The 20,155-nt window shown below is 35.3% G+C and overlaps 1 protein-coding gene across 1 annotated transcript in view; it reads left to right on the plus strand.

The window, feature by feature from the left end:
• CHCHD3 (coiled-coil-helix-coiled-coil-helix domain containing 3) overlaps positions 1 to 20,155 on the plus strand; it is a 352,444-nt gene that overhangs the window by 324,745 nt on the left and 7,544 nt on the right. Inside the window, exon 7 of the mRNA XM_074193666.1 lies at positions 13,064 to 13,199. Within this exon, the coding sequence (XP_074049767.1) occupies positions 13,064 to 13,199 (136 nt within the window). The remainder of the gene's footprint in view (positions 1 to 13,063; positions 13,200 to 20,155) is intronic.

Raw genomic sequence — 20,155 nt, forward strand, 5'->3', positions numbered from 1 at the left:
CACTTTTCCCTCAGAACTTCTAAGTTATCTTGGAATGGGAAAATGTATCACTCAGTCTTTCTGTGGGTTCTGCCCCTCTAAATTTTGGCTAGAGCCATCCTTTTTGGGGGTGGGGGTTGGGGGTCGGAGTTCTCAGGAAATGCTGCCTTCATGCCACCATCTTGGCTCCACCCCAGAATTTATTCTTTTTTTTTAAGCTTTGTTAATTAAATGTCCAATTCATTGATCTCCTCTTTCTTTTATTTTATTCATCTAAACATTTAGAGATATGAAATTTCCCATAATAATTGTTTTGCCTGCACCCTACAAATCTTGTTATTGTCATTGTATTGGATAAAGTTGTTGATTATTTGTATGATTTGGTGTTTGATCCACTCATTCTTTAAAATTAGATGTTTCCAAATTAATTTTAGTCTATCTTTCCATGTAATTATTGTTGCATCATGATCTGTAAAGGACTAACTACTTATTTACCTGTGTTACTATGGGTAAATCACTTAAACTCTCTGTTTATCTGAAAAATGCAAAATTGAACTTTATGGCCCCTGAAGTCCCTTCTGTTTTGAAATCCATGTATCTTATTCTGGTCTTGTCAACTAATAATAATTGTTAGGCATAGAGCACTTTACATAATTCTCAAATGATCCTCACAGTTATTCTGTGGATTGGATAATACAAATATTATCTTCATTTTAATAATAAACAGTTCAACCCTAAGGTACCAGCAGCACCTAGTGTTTTTCTTTCTGCTTTGTAACTAGACCTTAGTGCAGTCTTATTGCAGAAGGGGGGGATAACTGTTTTCACATCAAATCGTACTTCACCACTGGTACATTTGGAGGTCTGAATGTTTTCTCCTTTAGAGTCATAGAGAATATATAGAACACAGAAGAAGCTTAACACTGCTCTTCAATCCCTTTGTCTTGAAAGTACTTAGGAACCTCTTGGTACAGAATGGGGGAACCTGGATTTTTTTTTCTTCCTTTCAAAGCATCACAGAACTCAACCAATTTTAATTTCTTCCCATAAGCAGAGATGAAGATCTGTTTGCTCTTTCATTTATCTAATACCAAGTCTTCCTTTTAAAATGTTGTGGAAAGAATATCAGGGAAATTATGTTACTGACTTACTACAGCTCTTTTAAAATGCTTATAATTTAGCCTTATTCTCAATTTTTAGAATGTCATAGTACTCCTTGAGATATGTGACACTTTTGAAAATTTTTAAATTAAGCTGTTCTTGAATTAACTGAGTTCTTAAAGTACTCTCTTAAATTTTATCTCAGCAAGGAAGAGGAAGGGGCATTGGAATGTATTTTTATGCTTGAGTAACCCAAATAGAATTTCACTAAATTTCTCACCTTTCTCTGCACTATTCCCTCCCTCAACCTTACCCCACTAAATCAGCTCTGAGCTAAGAAATAGTAGTAGAAATTTATCCCAAAATGTAATTTTCCTAAGCAATTACAAGCATCTAAAAATTGGACCTTGTCATTAAAGTGTCTCCTGGACCCTAATTCCGCATAGATTCTGAGGATCACATAATTCAGCTTATAGCTATAAAAATACATTTTATTTATAATAGCTCATTCTCCCTGGGGTTTATTGGTAATAATAATGCATAATGGTAAACTTAAGCACATATTTAAAGAACATCTTAGAGACTTTAATTTATCTCACCAATATTTAACTTTATTCCCCCAAGAGGGCACAAGTAATGTATATTTGCTCCCAACAATTGCTTACTTTTGTTTTAAATTGTTTTGTTTTCTGTTTACTAATTTTGATTTGTTGCTGTTTGTTTATTATTGCAGAGGTATGTCTGGATACACATATAACCTCCAGACTTTGTTTTTCATTCCTTTAGTTTCAGGTATTATAAAGGAAGATGAAAATTACAATGAAGAAAAATAATCTACCTATAATTGCTTTATGAATGCATGAGTAATTTATATTCTATATTGATCACTGTGACATATAATGTATGTATATCCATATGCATCATTTATTTAAGAAAAATGTTACTAGGATTTGATTTATATTCTAAGTTCAGTGTTAATATTCTCTATGCATTCCAGGAAAATAGTTAACCCAGTCAGTCAGATGGGATTAAATGCCATATTTTCACTAATAAATTACCCTATCCTATACTAAAAACCTTATAGAGATGTCTCAAATGACAGCATTTTGACTTGTCAGATTACTTGCTTTTGCTCAAACATTGATTTCATAGCCTTTGGGACTTCAAATTTGACATTTTGTACTCTGGACATCTGTTCATTCCACCATTCATTTATATGTTGAAGGGACAAGAATACTTCTTTACATACTGTAATTATTTTGTGACTGTGAGTTGGTTTTCTAGAAAGTTAAATATTTTTTTTAATTTCTTTGAACAAAATTTTAAGAAACTACTATGTGCAAGGCACTCTGTTGTCTGTGTATTCATAATACTTTTTTCATAAATGAAATATGCTCTTGACAAGAAAGTTTATAAAAACTGTAGTACTACCTTAACAGCAACATGGGAGTGATGATCAATTTTAATGGACTTGCTCACTCCATCAGAGGAATAATCAGGGACAATTTTGAGGGATACCTGTATTAGAGAATACTACCTGTATCCAGAGAAAGAACTATGGAGTTTAAATAAACATCAAAGATTATTTCAATTTTTAAAAAAGTTGTCTTAATTTTGCTATTTCTGATATTTTATTTCTTTCTCAAGTATATGGTTTTTGTCTCAACACATTCATTTTTGCTCAGTGCATATCTTGGAATCAAACGATGATTGGTAGAAACTACTATTGTATATAATTGGAAAACAAAATGTTTATATGATAAAAATAGTATCCCAATGAATATTGATTTTTTTTTATTATAGCATTATCTGGCATTTATTCAACATTAGGTTTTCTATCTCTGTAACAGGATTAAGTTTGGGTAGTATTTAGTTTCTCTTTAACTTAAAAATTCACCCTCAATTTAAAGTACTGTATTTTAGTTGTTGAATTTTACTTGTTGGTGTTTTATGAGGTTGGGAAAATGTTTTATGGAACTCTTAATTATTTTTGTGCTAATTTGGGGTTAATGAATTTTAATGTATATAAACATTAATGTATATAAACATGTCTACAGACATTAACCACCCATCCTTCTTTATCCTTAAATCACTTTGTTTATTAATTCATATTTCCAAAAATAATTTCTGTAAATCTGTGATATATATCACTCTAATATTAAAGATGAGACATCTGAAACATAGGAACTATAATAATAGCTAATAGTCTGCAATAAAAGAATTGTTTTATATCAATCAAATGATATAAAAGATTTTAACAACTGAACTGATAGTTCTTCACACCTATCTACATCCAGTATGACTAGGAACCTTTTGATTTAGATTTTTTTATCAGCCTTTTAGATTTTTCAGATATTATCCCACTTTGAATGAGGGGTATAGAATATTTTGTTCCTGTGTTTGGAAAGAACAGCAGATTAGCTCCCTTTTTCCAAGTACATGTACCTGAACCAGATGTATCAACTCTTCTTCCCAAATTACATTCTGTATGAACCAATTATGGAAGTTATTTATATCCTTTTGGTTGATGAGATGGGAATACATTCTGAGAGAATCAGGCCTTGCATCTCTGGGAACAAGTTTGAAGAACATGAATTGGATTTACTTTAGAAATAGTATATTCAGTGTCTCCTCTCCTCCTCCTCAGCTCCTTTGCCCACATTTCCCCCAAACTCTTCACAGTTTCTTTCATTTCTATAGTATAAGAGAGAATGTAACAATATTAATAAAATTTTAAAATATATGAGAACAAGGATAATGTAACTTTTAAAATATTAATTATTTATTCTATTCTAATAAAGCAAATGCAAATTGTTTACACAAACTGGTTTATGAAAGAATATAAATGGGGTAATTTTTCCAAAAGTGATGCTGCTTTTTAAAATTTGGAAACTACTGCAAAAAGAATCATAAGCTCTTTGGCCAGTGTAGAGACTTGAAAGGTAGATTGTAGAAGGAAAGAACTTTTATAGAAGGAAAGAACTGAACTCTTGAGGCCTTGGGTCAAGTCCATAGTGGACTACTGATTCCTGCTACCCTGGGCAAGGATAATGTAACTTTTTATTTAATGCACCACTCTATACAAATTATCCATTGAAAATATTTATAAATCTGTGCATTGCCACACTGACTATATACCTAATTTTTACAATTATTATTCTGATTTTAAGTCTTTTATTTCATTTTTTAATGGAAGATTTAGAGATATTTTCTTGTTCATGGATTATCCTTTTGATCATGTCCTGTGGCATGTAAGCATGCTCAGGTATTGTTCCTTTCTTTCAAAAACTCATAAATAGCTCATATTATTATAGATCTTTATGCCATTGATACTTATACAAAATCATTTATTTGTTATCTCATTTGACCATGATGACCTAGGAATGAATACATATTCTTACCTCTATTTTTTAAAGGAAGTAAACAATCTAAGAAGTTACCAGTTGGGGCAGCTACATGGCACAATGGATAGAGCACCAGCCCTGGAGTCAGGAAGACCTGAATTCAAATCCGGCTTCAGACACTTAATAATTACCTGTGTTACCTTGGGCAAGTCACTGAACTCCATTGCTTTAAATAAATAATTTTTTTAAAGTTACTGTCCCAGGTCATAGAGCCAGTAAACTACAGGTGCCAGATAGGAATCTCTGAGTCCTCAGACTTTAAATACAGTGCTCTTTCCACATGCCACAATTACTTCTGATGTGATCTCTTCAAGGATTGTGATTTATGGAATGAAATTATGCATAATCTGTTGTCCTTTCAGTCACAGCTGAGTTTCTTACTAAATATGCACTTGGGTGGCTTTTTCCACTCCATTGCTTTAGAGTCAAATTCATTGGAGGTAACAGTTTAAGAGCCTTAAGTGATTGATTCATTTGACAGTGAAGCTGAATGAATTTTATTCAGGGTCACCACAATAAGCCCTGAAATGTGGTTCTTTCCAATTTGATATTATAATGACAAAAAAATAATTTTGGCTTTCGTGATTTAGTAGGCTTTTATTGGAAAAGCTTCTTTCATTTTCATTTATCAGAAAGAAATTACAGACCACAAAAGAATGTAGATGAAAACAAGAAAGCAGTCACTGCTTTTACCTCTTTCTAAACTATATGACCTCCAAAGTATAATTGTGAAATTGGATTTTGGTCCACATAGAAGAAGCTTCATTCCTAGAAATTGTTACCCACATTAGAATATTTTAAAAAATACATAACTTGAGTTGAATTTGTTGTTTGTTTCCAGACTTTACTTTGGTTAGAATGAAATTGTTCGTATTACTCTAAAAAAAGGGTATTGAAATATCCTTATTTGAAGATGACTGAATGTAGATTTCTAGTTATGTGTACTCATTTCTATTCAGTATATCTTATATTAACAGATAGAATAAATACATATATTTTCACTTATTTCAAAATACTGGCTATAGATCCTCATAGTTCTTTTTAACACAACCTTATTCAATGGGCTTGCAATCTAATAAAAATGTCACAGAAATATAAAGTGACTACATACTTGATTTCCTTAGGAAAGCAGTTAAAAAATAAGATTAAATTCCATGGCTTGGAAAAAAAAATCTGATTACCCTATATAAGTACATGGCCTTCCATGTGTGTTGCCTGCTTTTCATAAACATTAGGGGGAGTATTAGAAAGCCCTACCCTCAGGAGTTTCATATTGTTGGACCCTGATCAGAACATCAGATTTCTCCATTTGCCCTGACCATTTTCCTTTCTTTTGTGTGTCATTGTAATGTCTTGAGAACTCTTCACTGGTCCAGATATAAGCAGAATAGTTTTTGTATTCTCAAGGGTTGAGGCTTGGTGCTCTTTGGAAATTGTGATTGCTAACTCATTTATATTAAATGTGTTCTTTAGAGCTCTAAATAGAGAGTTGTTAAAAAATAGCTTTATGAATATTTTTCTCCTTCCAAACTCATCCTATTTTTCTTGCTGTTTACCATTTATATTAGCCATATTGAAGACAAATACGTAGTTTCTTCAAAATGCCATGTTTAAACATTCCAAAAACTTTTCTAAGAATGAAAGGTATGAAATCCTCAGGGTACATTTATAGGAAATCTTGCATAGCTTGATTTATACCAAGAAAATGACAAAGATTAAAAGGAAACACTTAAATATGGTCTCATATGATCTTCCCTTTAAATAATTATTGACAGTCACCTCTTAACACCAATCATGGCTACCATAGATATATTATAAAAGTTACACTCTTTGGGACATAGCTGTTTCCTTGAGAAGCCTCTTCCACCATCACACAGAGAAGACACCATTCTCTAGCAATAAGTTTTACCAGTATAGTTAAACAATATCTGCAAGTACCATTTATAGTCAAGTGGTAATTAGAGAGGAGTAAGGATTGGGATTAGATTTTTATTTAAAAATTTTTTTTAAAAGAAGACAGAAGAGAAGAGGATATATAGAAGACAGAAGAGAGAAGAGGATATATAAAGATTTAAATATACACACATAAAAACATACCCAATACACTTAGATTAGATTTGCCTACCTCAGTACAATAGATTTTTATCTCTAAAAGTTTTGAATATTTTTGACAAAATTGTGCCATTTTTATATTTGATGTAAGATTTAAAACTTTTGAGATCATCTGGTCCAGAGTTTCCTGAGCTAAGCTCCATGAACTTGTATACATGCATGTATACATGTATACATATATACACACACATTTGTGATTTCTTTTGTCTTGTTAGAATGCTACCTTATTTCCTCGAAATAAGCCCTGGCATGATTTTTTTCAGGATGCTCATAAGATAAACCCTTCCTGAAAAATAAGCCCCAGTTAAGATCATTAGCCAGATGGACACACTTAGTATATCTTATCATCTGCTGTGATACACAATGGAAGTATTGAATTACAAAATAATAATATATAATTAAATATAAATAATATTATTGACATTAATACTTAAATCTATTTTAAGTATTTGTAAATACCCAACCAGGAGCCTTTGGTAATCAAATGTACTTGGTAGAGTCTGGATGGAAAGAAAGCCCCACCTCTAATCATCACTAGGGGCAAGAAAGATAAGGTTGATTGTTTTTCTGGCATTTAAGTTCTTGAAACCCTAAAACACTGGTACACACAAGTAGTTATGAGGAAGTGGGTCGATTTAATGCTGCCACTTGGCCAAAAAAAAGTCTGCTAGTCTGAGATTCAACCAACACTCAATGTGCTAAGGACAAGAACTTCCTCACAGAGAAGAGTAGGTCAAATAATGTTTCCTGCTGGAATGACTGCCTGTCTCCAGGTGCTTGATGTTGCAATAAGCAAGCTGAAATTCAGGGACCATTTATGTATGGAAATCAATGACTACATTTAAAATAGAATGGAGAGAAATCAGCATGAAAATTTTGAAGCCAAACCTGCAAGAGGTCATGACTTGAATGAAGGATTCATGGGATAAAATCATTGACATATGGGTTGCCATTGCACTTAAAGCAGGCCACTTAGACACAAAGTACTCATTTAAGGAGAGCTCTGTTGCTGGACATGAGAGATTTGGACCAAATGGGTTCTACAGAAAATGGAGTCTCAAGAAATTCAGATTGGAATTTGGGTTTTGAAGAGTTATGACAGTGTTTCAGAAGAAGATGACATGATTGTATTTGAATAAGTGTAGATTTTCTTCTACATGATAAATGTAGATTGTTGTTCATGGGGAAAGAAAGACATCCCCTGAAAATAAGCCCTAATGCATCTTTTGAAGCAAGAAATTGGTATAAGACTCAGTCTTATTTTGGGGAAAACACTGTATATTGTGTAAACTTTCCATATAACAAACATATCATGTCTATATTTCCACATCGTTGAATTCCTTTGTAAGCCTAAGTTTAATTTTTTTGTACTTAAAAACCATTATTCTCAGAAAAGTTCCATAGGCTTTTTATCATATTGCCAAAAGGTATCACACACACACACACATGCATGCGCACATGCATGCGTGCATTCAGAATTCCTGATTTAGTCCACTTTCTTTCATTTTTCCAAATGGTGAAATTGAGGGCCAGAAACTTAATTGGTTACACCAAGCAACAATTCCTTTTTATTGAATATTACATATTCTAAAGGTTTTTTTTCCTGCTGACCTAAAAAATTAGCATGACCCTAATTTTACTAAATATTTATTTCATCTTTTTTCTTATATTTATCTTTCTAGATGTTTTACCAATGTTGTCTTTTTTAATGTAAAAAAGAAACTACATTTTAAAAGTGTTCCTTGAAGTAAAGATTTAATTTTCCTTCCCAAATGTCTTTACACTCTGTTATTATTTTTCTCAAGTCGTAACTTTATCCATCAGCAAGAATGAAAGCATTCAATAAAAATCAATTGCTGATGATATGGACAATTTACCATAATGCATATTAGAAACTTCTTTGAAACTCTTTCTTGAATGGTGTTTTATGGTCTTCTAATGTTGGACTGTAATCTCAACATTTTCCCAAAGTGAAAATAGTGCATTAGGGCAGCATAACAGGCTTCCCAGATCAATACCAGAACCTTCCCCTCACATACTAAACCAAGCAAATGTCCAGGGTGTACTCCAGCCACTGGGGGACATTGATGTTAGTATCTACCCTTTGGACTTCCTCCCCTTTCCCACTTCCAGTCATCAATACTAGATGGAAGCATACAAAGAGATTAGTGCATGTGTAAATATTCAGAACATAAGTAATCAGCAAACAGGAAATTATAAGAGAAACATAATTGATTTGTGAATTAGAAAAGTGTATTTTGACACATTTGAAATTAGAACTAACACATGTGCTGTAATACCACAACTCAGTAAATGCTTGCTTCTAGGCTAAAGTAACTTATTCAAAGACCATTTTTATTGTTAAATGAATTAAGATGAATTATGTGAATGGTATATATCTCCCCTCTGATAGCTAATTATATGAAAACCTATGCCATACAGTCTTCTCTATGTGGTAGTTAGGATATATAGTTTATTTGTTCAGAATTCTTTTTTAATCTCATCTTTTCCCTTATTTTATAGACTAGTGAGATTACCAAATTGTATCACTAGATTAAAAATGTCCTGGTTTTCTTGTGAGTTCTTAGGAAAGTTAGTTACATATTTGCAACACAGTTACACTGTTATTCATCATAATTTATTTGCTATTGTGGAGAGGATATTAAACTTGGGATCAGAAAACTTAAGTTTGAGTCTGGGTTCTAATACTAAGTCGGGAGATCTCAGAGGACAGAGAGACTAACCCAGAAGAATCTCTTGGTTTAAAGAATTGTAGTGAGGGCAAACCCACCTTTTTAAAAAAAAAAAATTATTTGTTTAAGGCAATGGGGTTTGAGTGACTTGCCCAAGGTCACACAGCCTGGCAATTATTAAGGGTCTGAGGCCAGATCTGAACTCAGGTTCTCCACACTCCAGAACTTGTACTTTATCCACTGTGCCACCTAACTGCCCCAAATTTTCCTTTTCTTAAGATTTTCCATTCTACTTTTGAATAATACTAATAAATAGGATTTTCCCCCTTTGATAAATTTACCTCTCAATAACATTCCACTCAGTTTTCTGTGAACTCAAGCAAAATAAGTCTGATTAAATATATGAAGACTGCTTTAATTCCTTTCTCCCTTCCTTTCTTCCTCCCCTTGCAGACTAAATATCCCCAGTTCCTTCAACTTTTAAACTTGGGGGGTGGGGGAGGGATGCAGAGTAAAGAGAGAAAAAATAAGAGAGTTAAGTGTTTACTATGTGCTAGGGATTCAAATGTAAACAAAGCAAAATATTGTCCACAGGGATCTTATGTTCTCATGACAGAGGAACATAAACGAATACTGGGAAGGGGGAATCTAAGAGTGTGGTCATGGTGAGCAGGCTGGAAGGACTTTGCGTGGTGGTGTGGACCATTGAAAGGGAAGGTAAAAGACTCACCTATCAGAGTTGGGGAGCCAGACATGGAATTCAGGTACCCAAAACTGAATATAGTATTCAAGATGTAGATTGTGGTTAGAAAAATTCTGGACAGCATGCAATTCTAAATGTAGCCTAAAATCACATTTGTATTTTTAATGGTCCTGCGTCATTGTAGATACTGAGATTATTTATAGTCCATTAAAATCCCCAGGTATATACATTATACTCAAATTTTAAACTTCTAATAAAGTTCGTCTCTAATCTTCCATTCTGGTGTGTTGATGTTGCTTTGATGACTGATTGTCTTGTGCAATAGTTTCATAAACCCTCTTTGATAAAAATGCCTTCTGCTTTTATCTAAATTAATGTTGAAAAGTTTAATGGCAAAAGGCTATGAACAGATACACATGAGACTTCTCTCAAGTTGATGTTGATATTGAACTACTGACTCATCTTTCTATCTGTTCTTTCTAACTGTTCAAAATCCATCCAATTGTATTATTGTCTGCAAAGACAGCATGAGAATTTTGTTGAATTCTAAAATATATTAGGGTTATCTCAGCTTTCTTTTTACAAATGCTCAAAACTCATCCTTTCATGATATGTTCTAGAATTTTATTAGGAATGAAGGTCAGTCTCATTTGTCCACAGTTCACAGAACATGACTTATTCCTTTTTTTGGAAAATCAGGACATTTACACTTCACCCTACAGCACATTGTTCTTAAAATCTTTTGAAGGTAGCCAAAAACAGCTTTTGTGACTTCCTTTTTCTTTTGTCTTCCATTTCAGTTTTGTTCATCTCTTTTGTTCCATCCCTCCCAATCCAAAGTTCATTGTCCTAAGAAGACAAAGAGGAGCAAAATATAGAAGCTTCGTTATTGAGCATTCCCACTGTCACCATGTCCCACCATTGTTACTACTTTCCCTTCTCTAAGAAGCAATTTTATTTCCTCCTTCAGGGCCCTTTTTGCTCCAGAATACCTTTCTGAAAGTCCTTTTTGTGGTACTAAGCTTTTATGTTCAACTCACTGCCAGCTTTGATACTAATCTTTACAGACTTTCATATGTCTACAGTTACCTGACCTTGGTTCCATCCTCCATACATGCCTTTAAAGAACATTCAGAGTTAAGGTAGCTAGGTGGCACAGTGGATAGAGTACAGGCCCTGGAATCAAGAAGATCTGAGTTAAAATTCAGCCTCAGATACTTAATAATTGCATAGCTTTGTAACCCTGGGCAAGTCACTTAACCCTGCTGCCTCTTTGTTTCCTGTGGAGCCAAAATGATGGTCTCATTAGGTAGCTTTTTCCTTTTTTTTTTTCCATCAGAATAATTTCTTCGTTTTGTCATTAGAAGTTCATTCTTAAGAATTCCTGACCCTTTTGACTGACTTCTGTAGAAAATTAGACCATTAGTTCCTTCCTACTTGTCATTTCATGTATCTTCAGTTGTCTTGTCTATTTAAAAAAAAAAAAAGGAAGCAGGAGGAAGATGCCTCAAAGGGAGATAGTAATACTTAGACTGCCTACTACCTCACAGGACTGTTGTGAGGAAAGCACTTAAAAATTGAAAAATATCCCACATAATTAAGGGATATTAATGGAGAAATAGTCTTTAGCATAATCATATTCTGTTCTTAAATTCTTTAAAGTATAAATGACTTCTTTTAAATGTTGATGTTCCTGATAAGGAATTAGAGAAATCCATATCCAGAAAAAAGTCAGATATTTGAACTCTGAAATCTCAAAGATTTAAATTCATTTTTAAATAATTGACAAAACTGAATCACAGGGGTATTGGTAATGTTGCATAACATTTTGAAAACTTCCCCCTGTTCTAGCTATATACATATCATGTGTGAGTGTGTGTGTGTGTGTGTGTGTGTGTGTGTGTGTGTGTACACACATATGTATATAAAATATCTTTTAAGTGTCATGGAATGAATTCCCTTAAGGAGCAGTAGTGTGGTTTGCATTTCACTTTCTATTCTAAGAAAATGTGTAATAGCCTAGTTCACTGGATAAAAGTAATTGGGGATACAAATTATTGCCTGAGGATTTCCTTGTTGATGAGAAATTTTTTTCTCTCTGTGTTCTCTAGGGATTTTTTTTGAACCCATTAAATTGGAAATAATACTATTCAGAAATTATGTTTGGAGAAACCAATTTTAGATTTCTTGAAGAAGACTAACATTTAAAAAAAACTTTCTATATATAGAACAAAAGCTAATTTGAAAAAACTATGAATGCGTATATTATGTGACAGCAAAATGTAATATGTACATATGTATCTGTTAGACAATTCAACTCAATAAACATCCTATCTACTATATTGTTCTGTATATTATACTATACACAGCTGTGCTAGATGCTGAGAATAGGCAATCCCATATCCTTATTCCATCAGTTTCCTAAGGAAGTATAACTTCAGTATCTTGCAGTTTTGTGTGAATGTTTATATGTTTCCCTTATATTCCAAGAATAGATTATAAATTGATAGAGAGGGGAAACTGTTCTGTGTTGTAATGTAGTTTGTACACTCAAGACTATTCAAATAATTATATTTGTCAAAGAGAATTTGTAATATCTGGTTTAGATTTGACCATTTCCCCTTTCTGTGATCACAGAAGTTAATATGAATCTCTGATATCCAAAGTGTAAGTGGCCAACTTTAATTACCGGTATAAATTCTGACTCATGGCATCATGGATCTAAAGCTAGGAAATACCTCAAAGGACCCTGAATTTAACCCCTTTATTTTTCAGATAAAGGTGAAGTGACTTTCTCTAGATCAGACAAGTAGTAAGTGTCAGTGTCTTAAGTGGTATCAGTGGTATCAGTTAGAATTTATAGAGTGAAAATTATCTAGCTTGTCTCCACTTTGATTTATGGAGAAACATGTTCAGTTTGAATAATCATTTTTCTCTGAAGATAGAATTAATTGTAGCTTTCCTTTAAAACATTCACCCTTCTCACTTTAGTTCATTTTTTAAAAAATATATTTTTTCATTTTTGTCTTCTGAAATATGACCAATTCATTAGTCTCTGTTTTCTTTTTCAGGCGCTATGAGACTCATCCAATCTGTGCTGATCTGCAAACTAAAATACTTCATTGTTACCGGGAATACCCTCAGCAAACGCTCAGTTGCTCTGCTCTGGCCAACCAATACCAGCATTGTGTCAATCATGCCAAACAGGTGGGTGAGCAGGCTCAGCCAACTTAGACATCACAAAAATCTGGATGGAAAATGTTTTTTAGATTGTCATCAATGTACAGTGTACTCTGTGTTAGACCACTCTACTTTTCATGTAAAGGGTTTCAGCCTAAAGTTTCATTTTGTGGGCTGTGTGACCTCTATTCCCTTTTTTAATGACTTTGGAAGACATGTGACTTAAGAATATTCATGCAACGCTCTGCCTGCAGTAGGCACCTAATAAATGTTTGTTGAGAAAAAAGAATTAGTATCTTCTCTTCAGACAACCCTTGAGTGTTAGTGTTATCTGCTCCATGTCAGTTAGAGGAAGAGACTCAATAGAGACGTGTTCTCTGTTAAAATTATTCCACCAATCTATAGTGTCACTCCAGAAGCGTAGAATCTACATATGTGATATAAGGATGCCTTCAAATCCCTTAAATGTATTTCATAAGCCATATTCCCTCATTAGCCTTCATAAAGGAGTCAAGTGATTTTCACTAGTACATGTCTTCTCCAACTTAGTTACTTTAACAAAGTTAATAATAAAATGTAGAGTCAACCACCTATCTTAATGGATCATATAATTGCCTGATTTAGTTAGATTTAGATTATAGTCAGCTATTGAAGTTAAAGGAAATCAGGTGATAAACTCGTGAACACTGATCTTCTATATTGTGTGTGAGCTACACAGTGGGTCTTTTTACAACCTGTTTTGCTAGGCTTATAATAATGCCACTGAGTGTAAATTTCTAACACGCTTTGTATATTTGGCAGTTCTGATGATAGTTGGCTAGAGTGGGAGAAAAATGTGATCAGAATTTTTTAGAATGACTTTGAAATGCCCATTTCTGTCCATTGCTTATCTTTTTCCCAGCCTGCGCCTGTTTTGGGGGTGCTTCCAGAGCTTTTGGTACACTCCCACAAGGGTCTCAGTGTGTGAGGCTCTGTCCTCCCTCCTGGTCTGTGAATGACCATATGCGCCCCCCTCTGCCACGGGGCCAAGGTGGGGGGGGGGGGGGCTAGGCTGCAATCAGGATCTGAATGTGGTCAGAGCCCCAGAGTCCTGTTCCAGGGTCAGAGGACAGAGCTGGGCAGTCTCTCTCTCTCTCCCTTCACTCCCCTCCCTCAGTTGAATGGGCTCATGCCCTGGGGGTTCCTGCTTACCGGCTCCACCTGCTAGTGTTTCCTGGATCTGGAATGCAGTGGCCAGGCTGCTTGCTGTGTGACCTGAGGGCTGGGCTCCATGTGCTTGCTCTGGCAGAGGTCCCCTGTTGTTCCCCCACTTTGTGCCCGGTACTCCTCGGGGTGCAGCTCAGGAGACTCCCCCACTGCTGTGAGCCGGGGCTCCCAGCGCCCTGGGGCTGCCTCCGGGAGGCTGACGTTCTTTCGCTCTGGTGTGCTGCCCCTCTGGCAGGCCGCCCCTCCGGCCCCGGGGAGCAGAGCCTTTCTACTCTTTTCCAGGTTACCTTGAGTAGGAGCTCTGCCTCATTGGGTCCCTCTGTGGGTTCTGTCTCTCGAAAATTTAGTTAAAGTCCTTAGTTTCTAAGATCTATGAGAGAGCTCCTAGGACACCCTCCATTCTTGTCCCCGTCTTGGCTCTGCCCCTGTCCATTGCTTATCATAGCACTTTTATTACCTTTAGCAACATGTCTATTAGGGATTCTTTTGTCTTTAGTGGAAATACTGTCAATAGGAAGTCCCCCACACACACAGTATTTGAATTGTGGGAAATAGATTCTGATAAGCCTTTAATAAATTCACCCTACCTTAATTATATAAAACTCCAGTACTTGGGACCTTTGATTTGAATAATGAATTCTTTCTAACTTGATATTAGTACCAATATATAAAGTGTTTGTGCTTGTGTCCGCTGAGTGTAATTTTTAACATGAATGAAATGGTAATTGAAAGAAAAATGTTAATGTTGACTCAGTTCATCTTTCTATAAACATTTCAAGGTTTTTAGAATTACTTTGGAACTTCTTATTCCTTTGTCCAATCATTATCTTCCTTTATTCCATCTCTCCTAAGCCCTTCCCTAAAACTCTTTCTTCCCACTCCACCATGATCTCATGCCTCTCCAGTCACCTCCCAGACCATATCCCATGCTTTGGCACAATCTCTACTTCACAATCTCAAAGCCTTGGTGAATCAGTTCAATTCTACACTATCCTCTGCTTTTAAATCTCTTTCTCCTTTATCCTCTCACTACTGGTGCCTTACTGAACCCAACCCTGGAATTCTCCGCCATCCCCCTTTATTCCTACTTACTTTGCTGCTGGAGAGAGCTCAAAGTCACAGAACCTTAATGACTGGATTCATAACAGATTTAAACTGCAGAATCTCATCCACATACTTAATGCAGCAAAGCAGCCCTTATGCTCCTTCCAAATGGATTCTCTGTCCTCTTCCATAGTACCCTCTCCTCCAACTTTAGTATCTTTAGTTCCTCTTCTAAAACTCTAAAGATTAACTTTCAGCTTCCTCAAATACCCAAATTTGTTTTCTGTACTTATCAATAATATCTTAATTGCTAAAATAGTGGCTTTTTTCTCAGTCCTCATTCCTCTGACTTGTTTGGTCATTATTGACCATCTACTCTGAGGTGTGCTATCTTCTCTAGGTTTTCATGTTACTACTCTCCCTTGGTTCTCCAATTTGTTTGACTACTTGTTTCTAGTCTCTGTTGCTGAATCTTTAGCCATAACATGCCTGCTGACTCTTAGTATTCCCAAGCCTGTATTCTGGGCCCTTTTCTTTTTAATCTTTTATATACTCCCTTGTTGGTGATATCATCAGCTCCCAAAGGTTTGGTTATATATATGTATATATGATGTATATATGAAAGGAAGCCTTGAATGTATTGGATAAACTATATTCTCTTATGCAATCATCTACAGCAGTGAAGTGATATTCACAAGTATACTTGTTTCTCCGATTCAAGTTCTTTTCTTAATTTCTTCCAAAAGGAAGGAAGAAAGATTTAGATTTATTAGGTGATTATTATGAGCAAAGCACCATGCAAAATTCTGAAGATGAAAATAAGGGGAAAAAAAAGAAAAAAATCCAAAATAATCTCACTCAAAGAACTTGCTTTCTAACAGAGGGAGACAACACATTTAAGAGATTTCAACTGCAAATTGATGGAAAAGTCCAAAGGTTCTTAGGATACAGAGGCAAAATTATTTCTGCATATAAAATCATATTCATTTCTTAGGTTCAATCATTTGTAACTGCCAGACTTTGTTGATGAGAACTTTATTTTTCTTGGATATTCAGTGTATAATTAGAAGAGGTAGTGGCTACAACTCCTACTGAAGCAGTTGTTAAGTAATATATCTACAGGGGTTGATTTGATGGATAATGGCATCAGGGCTTTGGCTGGAATCCAGGATGGTGGTCTGGGAATTGTTATTCCCAGGAATGGTCTATAATATATCAACTCAAAATTAACATAAACAAAACAGAGCTCGCCCATCTTTTCCCCAAAACCTCCCTCTCCCAAACTTCTTGACTGTTCAGGGTGTCACCACTCTTTTAGTCATCCAGGTTCATGACCTCTTCATCCTCTTTGATCCCTCACTATCACTCTCCTCTGATCAGTTGTCAAATCGTGCATATATCTCCACATTTCCCATGCATCCCCTTTTCTCTACTTAGATAGCTACCTCCTTTGCTCTCTACTTAGATAGCTACCTCCTTTGCTCTCTACTTAGATAGCTACCTCCTCTATCACCTCTTAACTCATTCAGTTGTATACTCTTAATTCATCTCCCATCCCTCAAATTTCTCACCATCCTCCATTCAGTTGCCAGTCTGTCTAATCTCCAGGAAATCCCTCTTACCTCTAGGATCAAATATGAATTCTTTTCTTTAACATTTAAAACCCATGCCTATCTTTCTAGTTTTATACTTTCTTCCCTCTCTTTGTTCTCTATGGTTTAGACAGACTGGCCTAGTTAGTTATATGATCCTCACACAAGATGTTCTGTCTCCTGGTTTTTATGCTTGCTGTCCCCCAAATCTGAAATGCTCTCCCTTTTTACATCTACTTCTCCATGTCTTTCACTCCCTTCAAGGTGAGCTCAGATGCCATTGTCTATAGGAGGCCTTTTCATTTCCCTTAATTACCAGTCTTCTCTCAGATCACCTTCTTTCTACTATAGCCTTAGCATATAGATACACACATACATTTGTTGATATTTTTTGAGGAGGTAGATTATTCTTTCTCTGTTTCCTTCCCCAGGATTTAGCACAGTATCTGACAAAATAAGGATTAACATGTTTGTGATGAATTAATTGGTATTTGTTATACCTGAATGCCAGTATTTGATCTTTTTTTTCATAGTGCTTTTTGGTAGAGTGTTTTTTTTTTGTTGTTGTTGTTGTTGTTTATAAGTGCTTTGAGTTGTTCTGAGCACCTCTAGTCTGTTTCCATCTTCATTTGTAGGCTAGGGCTGGTGAAGATGGAGTCTATAACCATAAAAGTAAACAAAGCTGCCTTGTCCATGTTGTGGTCACATATAAGCATAGCTTTATTTATACCATATTCAGATTCTAGTATGAAATAGAAAGATGGGAGCAGGCTAAGTTTTATTTACATGATACTCAGTCATTATCAATGTTATTATCAGTGACAATGAAAAGGATTGTGGTTCTATGGATCTCTTGTAAAATAGAATTTTTATTACCTTCTGTTAGTATTTTTTAATGTCCTCTATTGCTTGAATATACATTAGGTGGAATATATGCTCACTGTGTGTGTTAAGCAAAGATTTTTCTTTTTGGATGGATTCTATTGAAATGGACAAGTAGCTGGAGTAGAGAACTAAGGCTTAACAACCAGGCACAAACTTAGAACTTACCATTTTGTGACCAAATGCTGAACACAGTAACACCTAGAATTTGATTTTAAATGATAAGGAGTCCTAAGTGATTAGTTTTCTTCAAAGTAGCAGGAGGTCCCTTTGCTATCTTCTAATCTATATGTTTGTAGCAGGAAATTGAAGTAAGAAAATGAGAGGGGGGGAGAATGGTTAAAGAAGAATGAGAAGGAGAATTTGGGATCAAGTAAATTATAAGAGGTACATGTGGTTGGGAAATGATTACAAGAGAGTACAAACAAAGCACTTTATCAAAGATGATAGCCCAGTAGGACACCAGTTTATGACTATACCAAGATGATTGGTCTCATGTAAGAGATCTTTCCAAAAGAAAATACATTACCCAGTGTTTTCAGTTTTCTCTTTTGTGAAGATAGTCATTCCTAGAAGTTAGATTTCAATCTCGTGACCTCAACCCTGTGGCAATTCTTGTTGGAAAAGGATTTAGTAGTACAGTCACTCTTGTTCCCTGGGGCAGTTCCTCATGGGGCAAACTACCCATCTTACATTTCCTGTGAAAGCCAGAACAGATACTGGACAGTACTCATCAGTGAAACATCAACCGAACATGAAAATAGGCCATTAGGTTGTCTTGTCCATTTCTTGAGCATTTTAAGAGCATTCCCTATAGGATAATCACAACTGCTAAATCCATTCCTTGGTTAAATGACTCACATGATTGTGTTTTCACTTGTTCCCTTGTGGCACTATCCTGTAGTCTTAATAGATTTTACTGATTGGAAATTTTCTAGATATTCCTCAGCCTTAGTTTTCTTTTATTCTCTTTCATCCACTTAGTCACATTTATCCTTTCTGAACCATCCTTAAACAATTCTTCATGGGTTGTCATGGGAAATTTATATTATTCTTTATAGTGTGTTAATTCTGTGTGATCATCATAAGAGTAAAAGAATTTTAAGAGATAATTATTATCTCTAGGACTGAAAACTAAAGGCTAACTAAAAGTGATCCTTCATTAAGAAATGAATGCAAACGTGTGTGTGTGTGTGTGTGTGTATATATATATAAAATCAGAGCATATTATCCACATTAACTCTTTAACCATCGGCTTCATAGCATTCTTCAGGCTACCAGGATCAGTTTTTTTCTTTTTGCCATTGACACATATTACCATGTGTGTGTGTGTGTGTGTGTGTGTGTGCGTGCGCCTGCGTGCATGTGTGTGCATGGGGGGGCTGAGGGGGAAGTGTGCCTAAAGTTTCATAATACAAAAAAAATATGAAAAGATCATAACCTTATCATGTGAATACAATACCAGAATCTTTATTCTAAGATGTGCATGTATGAGTGTACACACACACACACACACACACACACACACACACACACACCCTCCATTTTTCTTGTTCCTTTAGTTGTCATAGAATTAAAAAACAATTTTGAAGATTCTCTAATCCAGCTGCCTCCTTTTACAGAAGTGAAAACTGAGTCCCAGAGAGTCTCACTCATTTGCTTAAGGATACACTGGTGGTAGCCAACATTTTTCCTTTCTGTAGAGTGAAATGAAATTCAGGCTATAAGAACTTGAACTTGAAAGAATTGAAAGAGTATGAACCTCTACTCTTGAGAGATCTACTTTCTGGCTATTCACCTCTTAATTACTCACAGAATGAGGTGTTTGTTGAGATAATTCTAGGTGTTCTGTCCAAAGGTGGAACTAGGGGTTTTTTTTCACCCAGGGCAAACCCCAGTTGTCGTGGTAAAACTTGGCAGAGTGGGACAGCCCAACTGTTGATACAGTTGAACTGAGAGAGAGAGAGAGAGAGAGAGAGAGAGAGAGAGAGAGAACTTTCTTCCATGTCCAACATCCATGCATTTTGGAAGGAAAATGGGCCTAGGAAAGAGTACAGCACTACAGTGCTAAGTGATAGCATGGACCAGCAGAACCTTCCAGAAATGCTGGAGGAGTGGCAGGAACTATGGGTATGAAGCACATCTCTCTTCTATCCAGCTCATTCTACTAGCAGCTCTGATTCTGGCCCTTTCATCACTTGCTTCCATTGGCCTAGAAGGTTTAAAAAAAAAAAAAACTAAGGAGATTCCTGGAGTATG

The sequence above is a fragment of the Macrotis lagotis genome, chromosome 7 (assembly GCF_037893015.1).
Source record: "Macrotis lagotis isolate mMagLag1 chromosome 7, bilby.v1.9.chrom.fasta, whole genome shotgun sequence".
Lineage (NCBI taxonomy): Eukaryota > Metazoa > Chordata > Mammalia > Peramelemorphia > Peramelidae > Macrotis > Macrotis lagotis.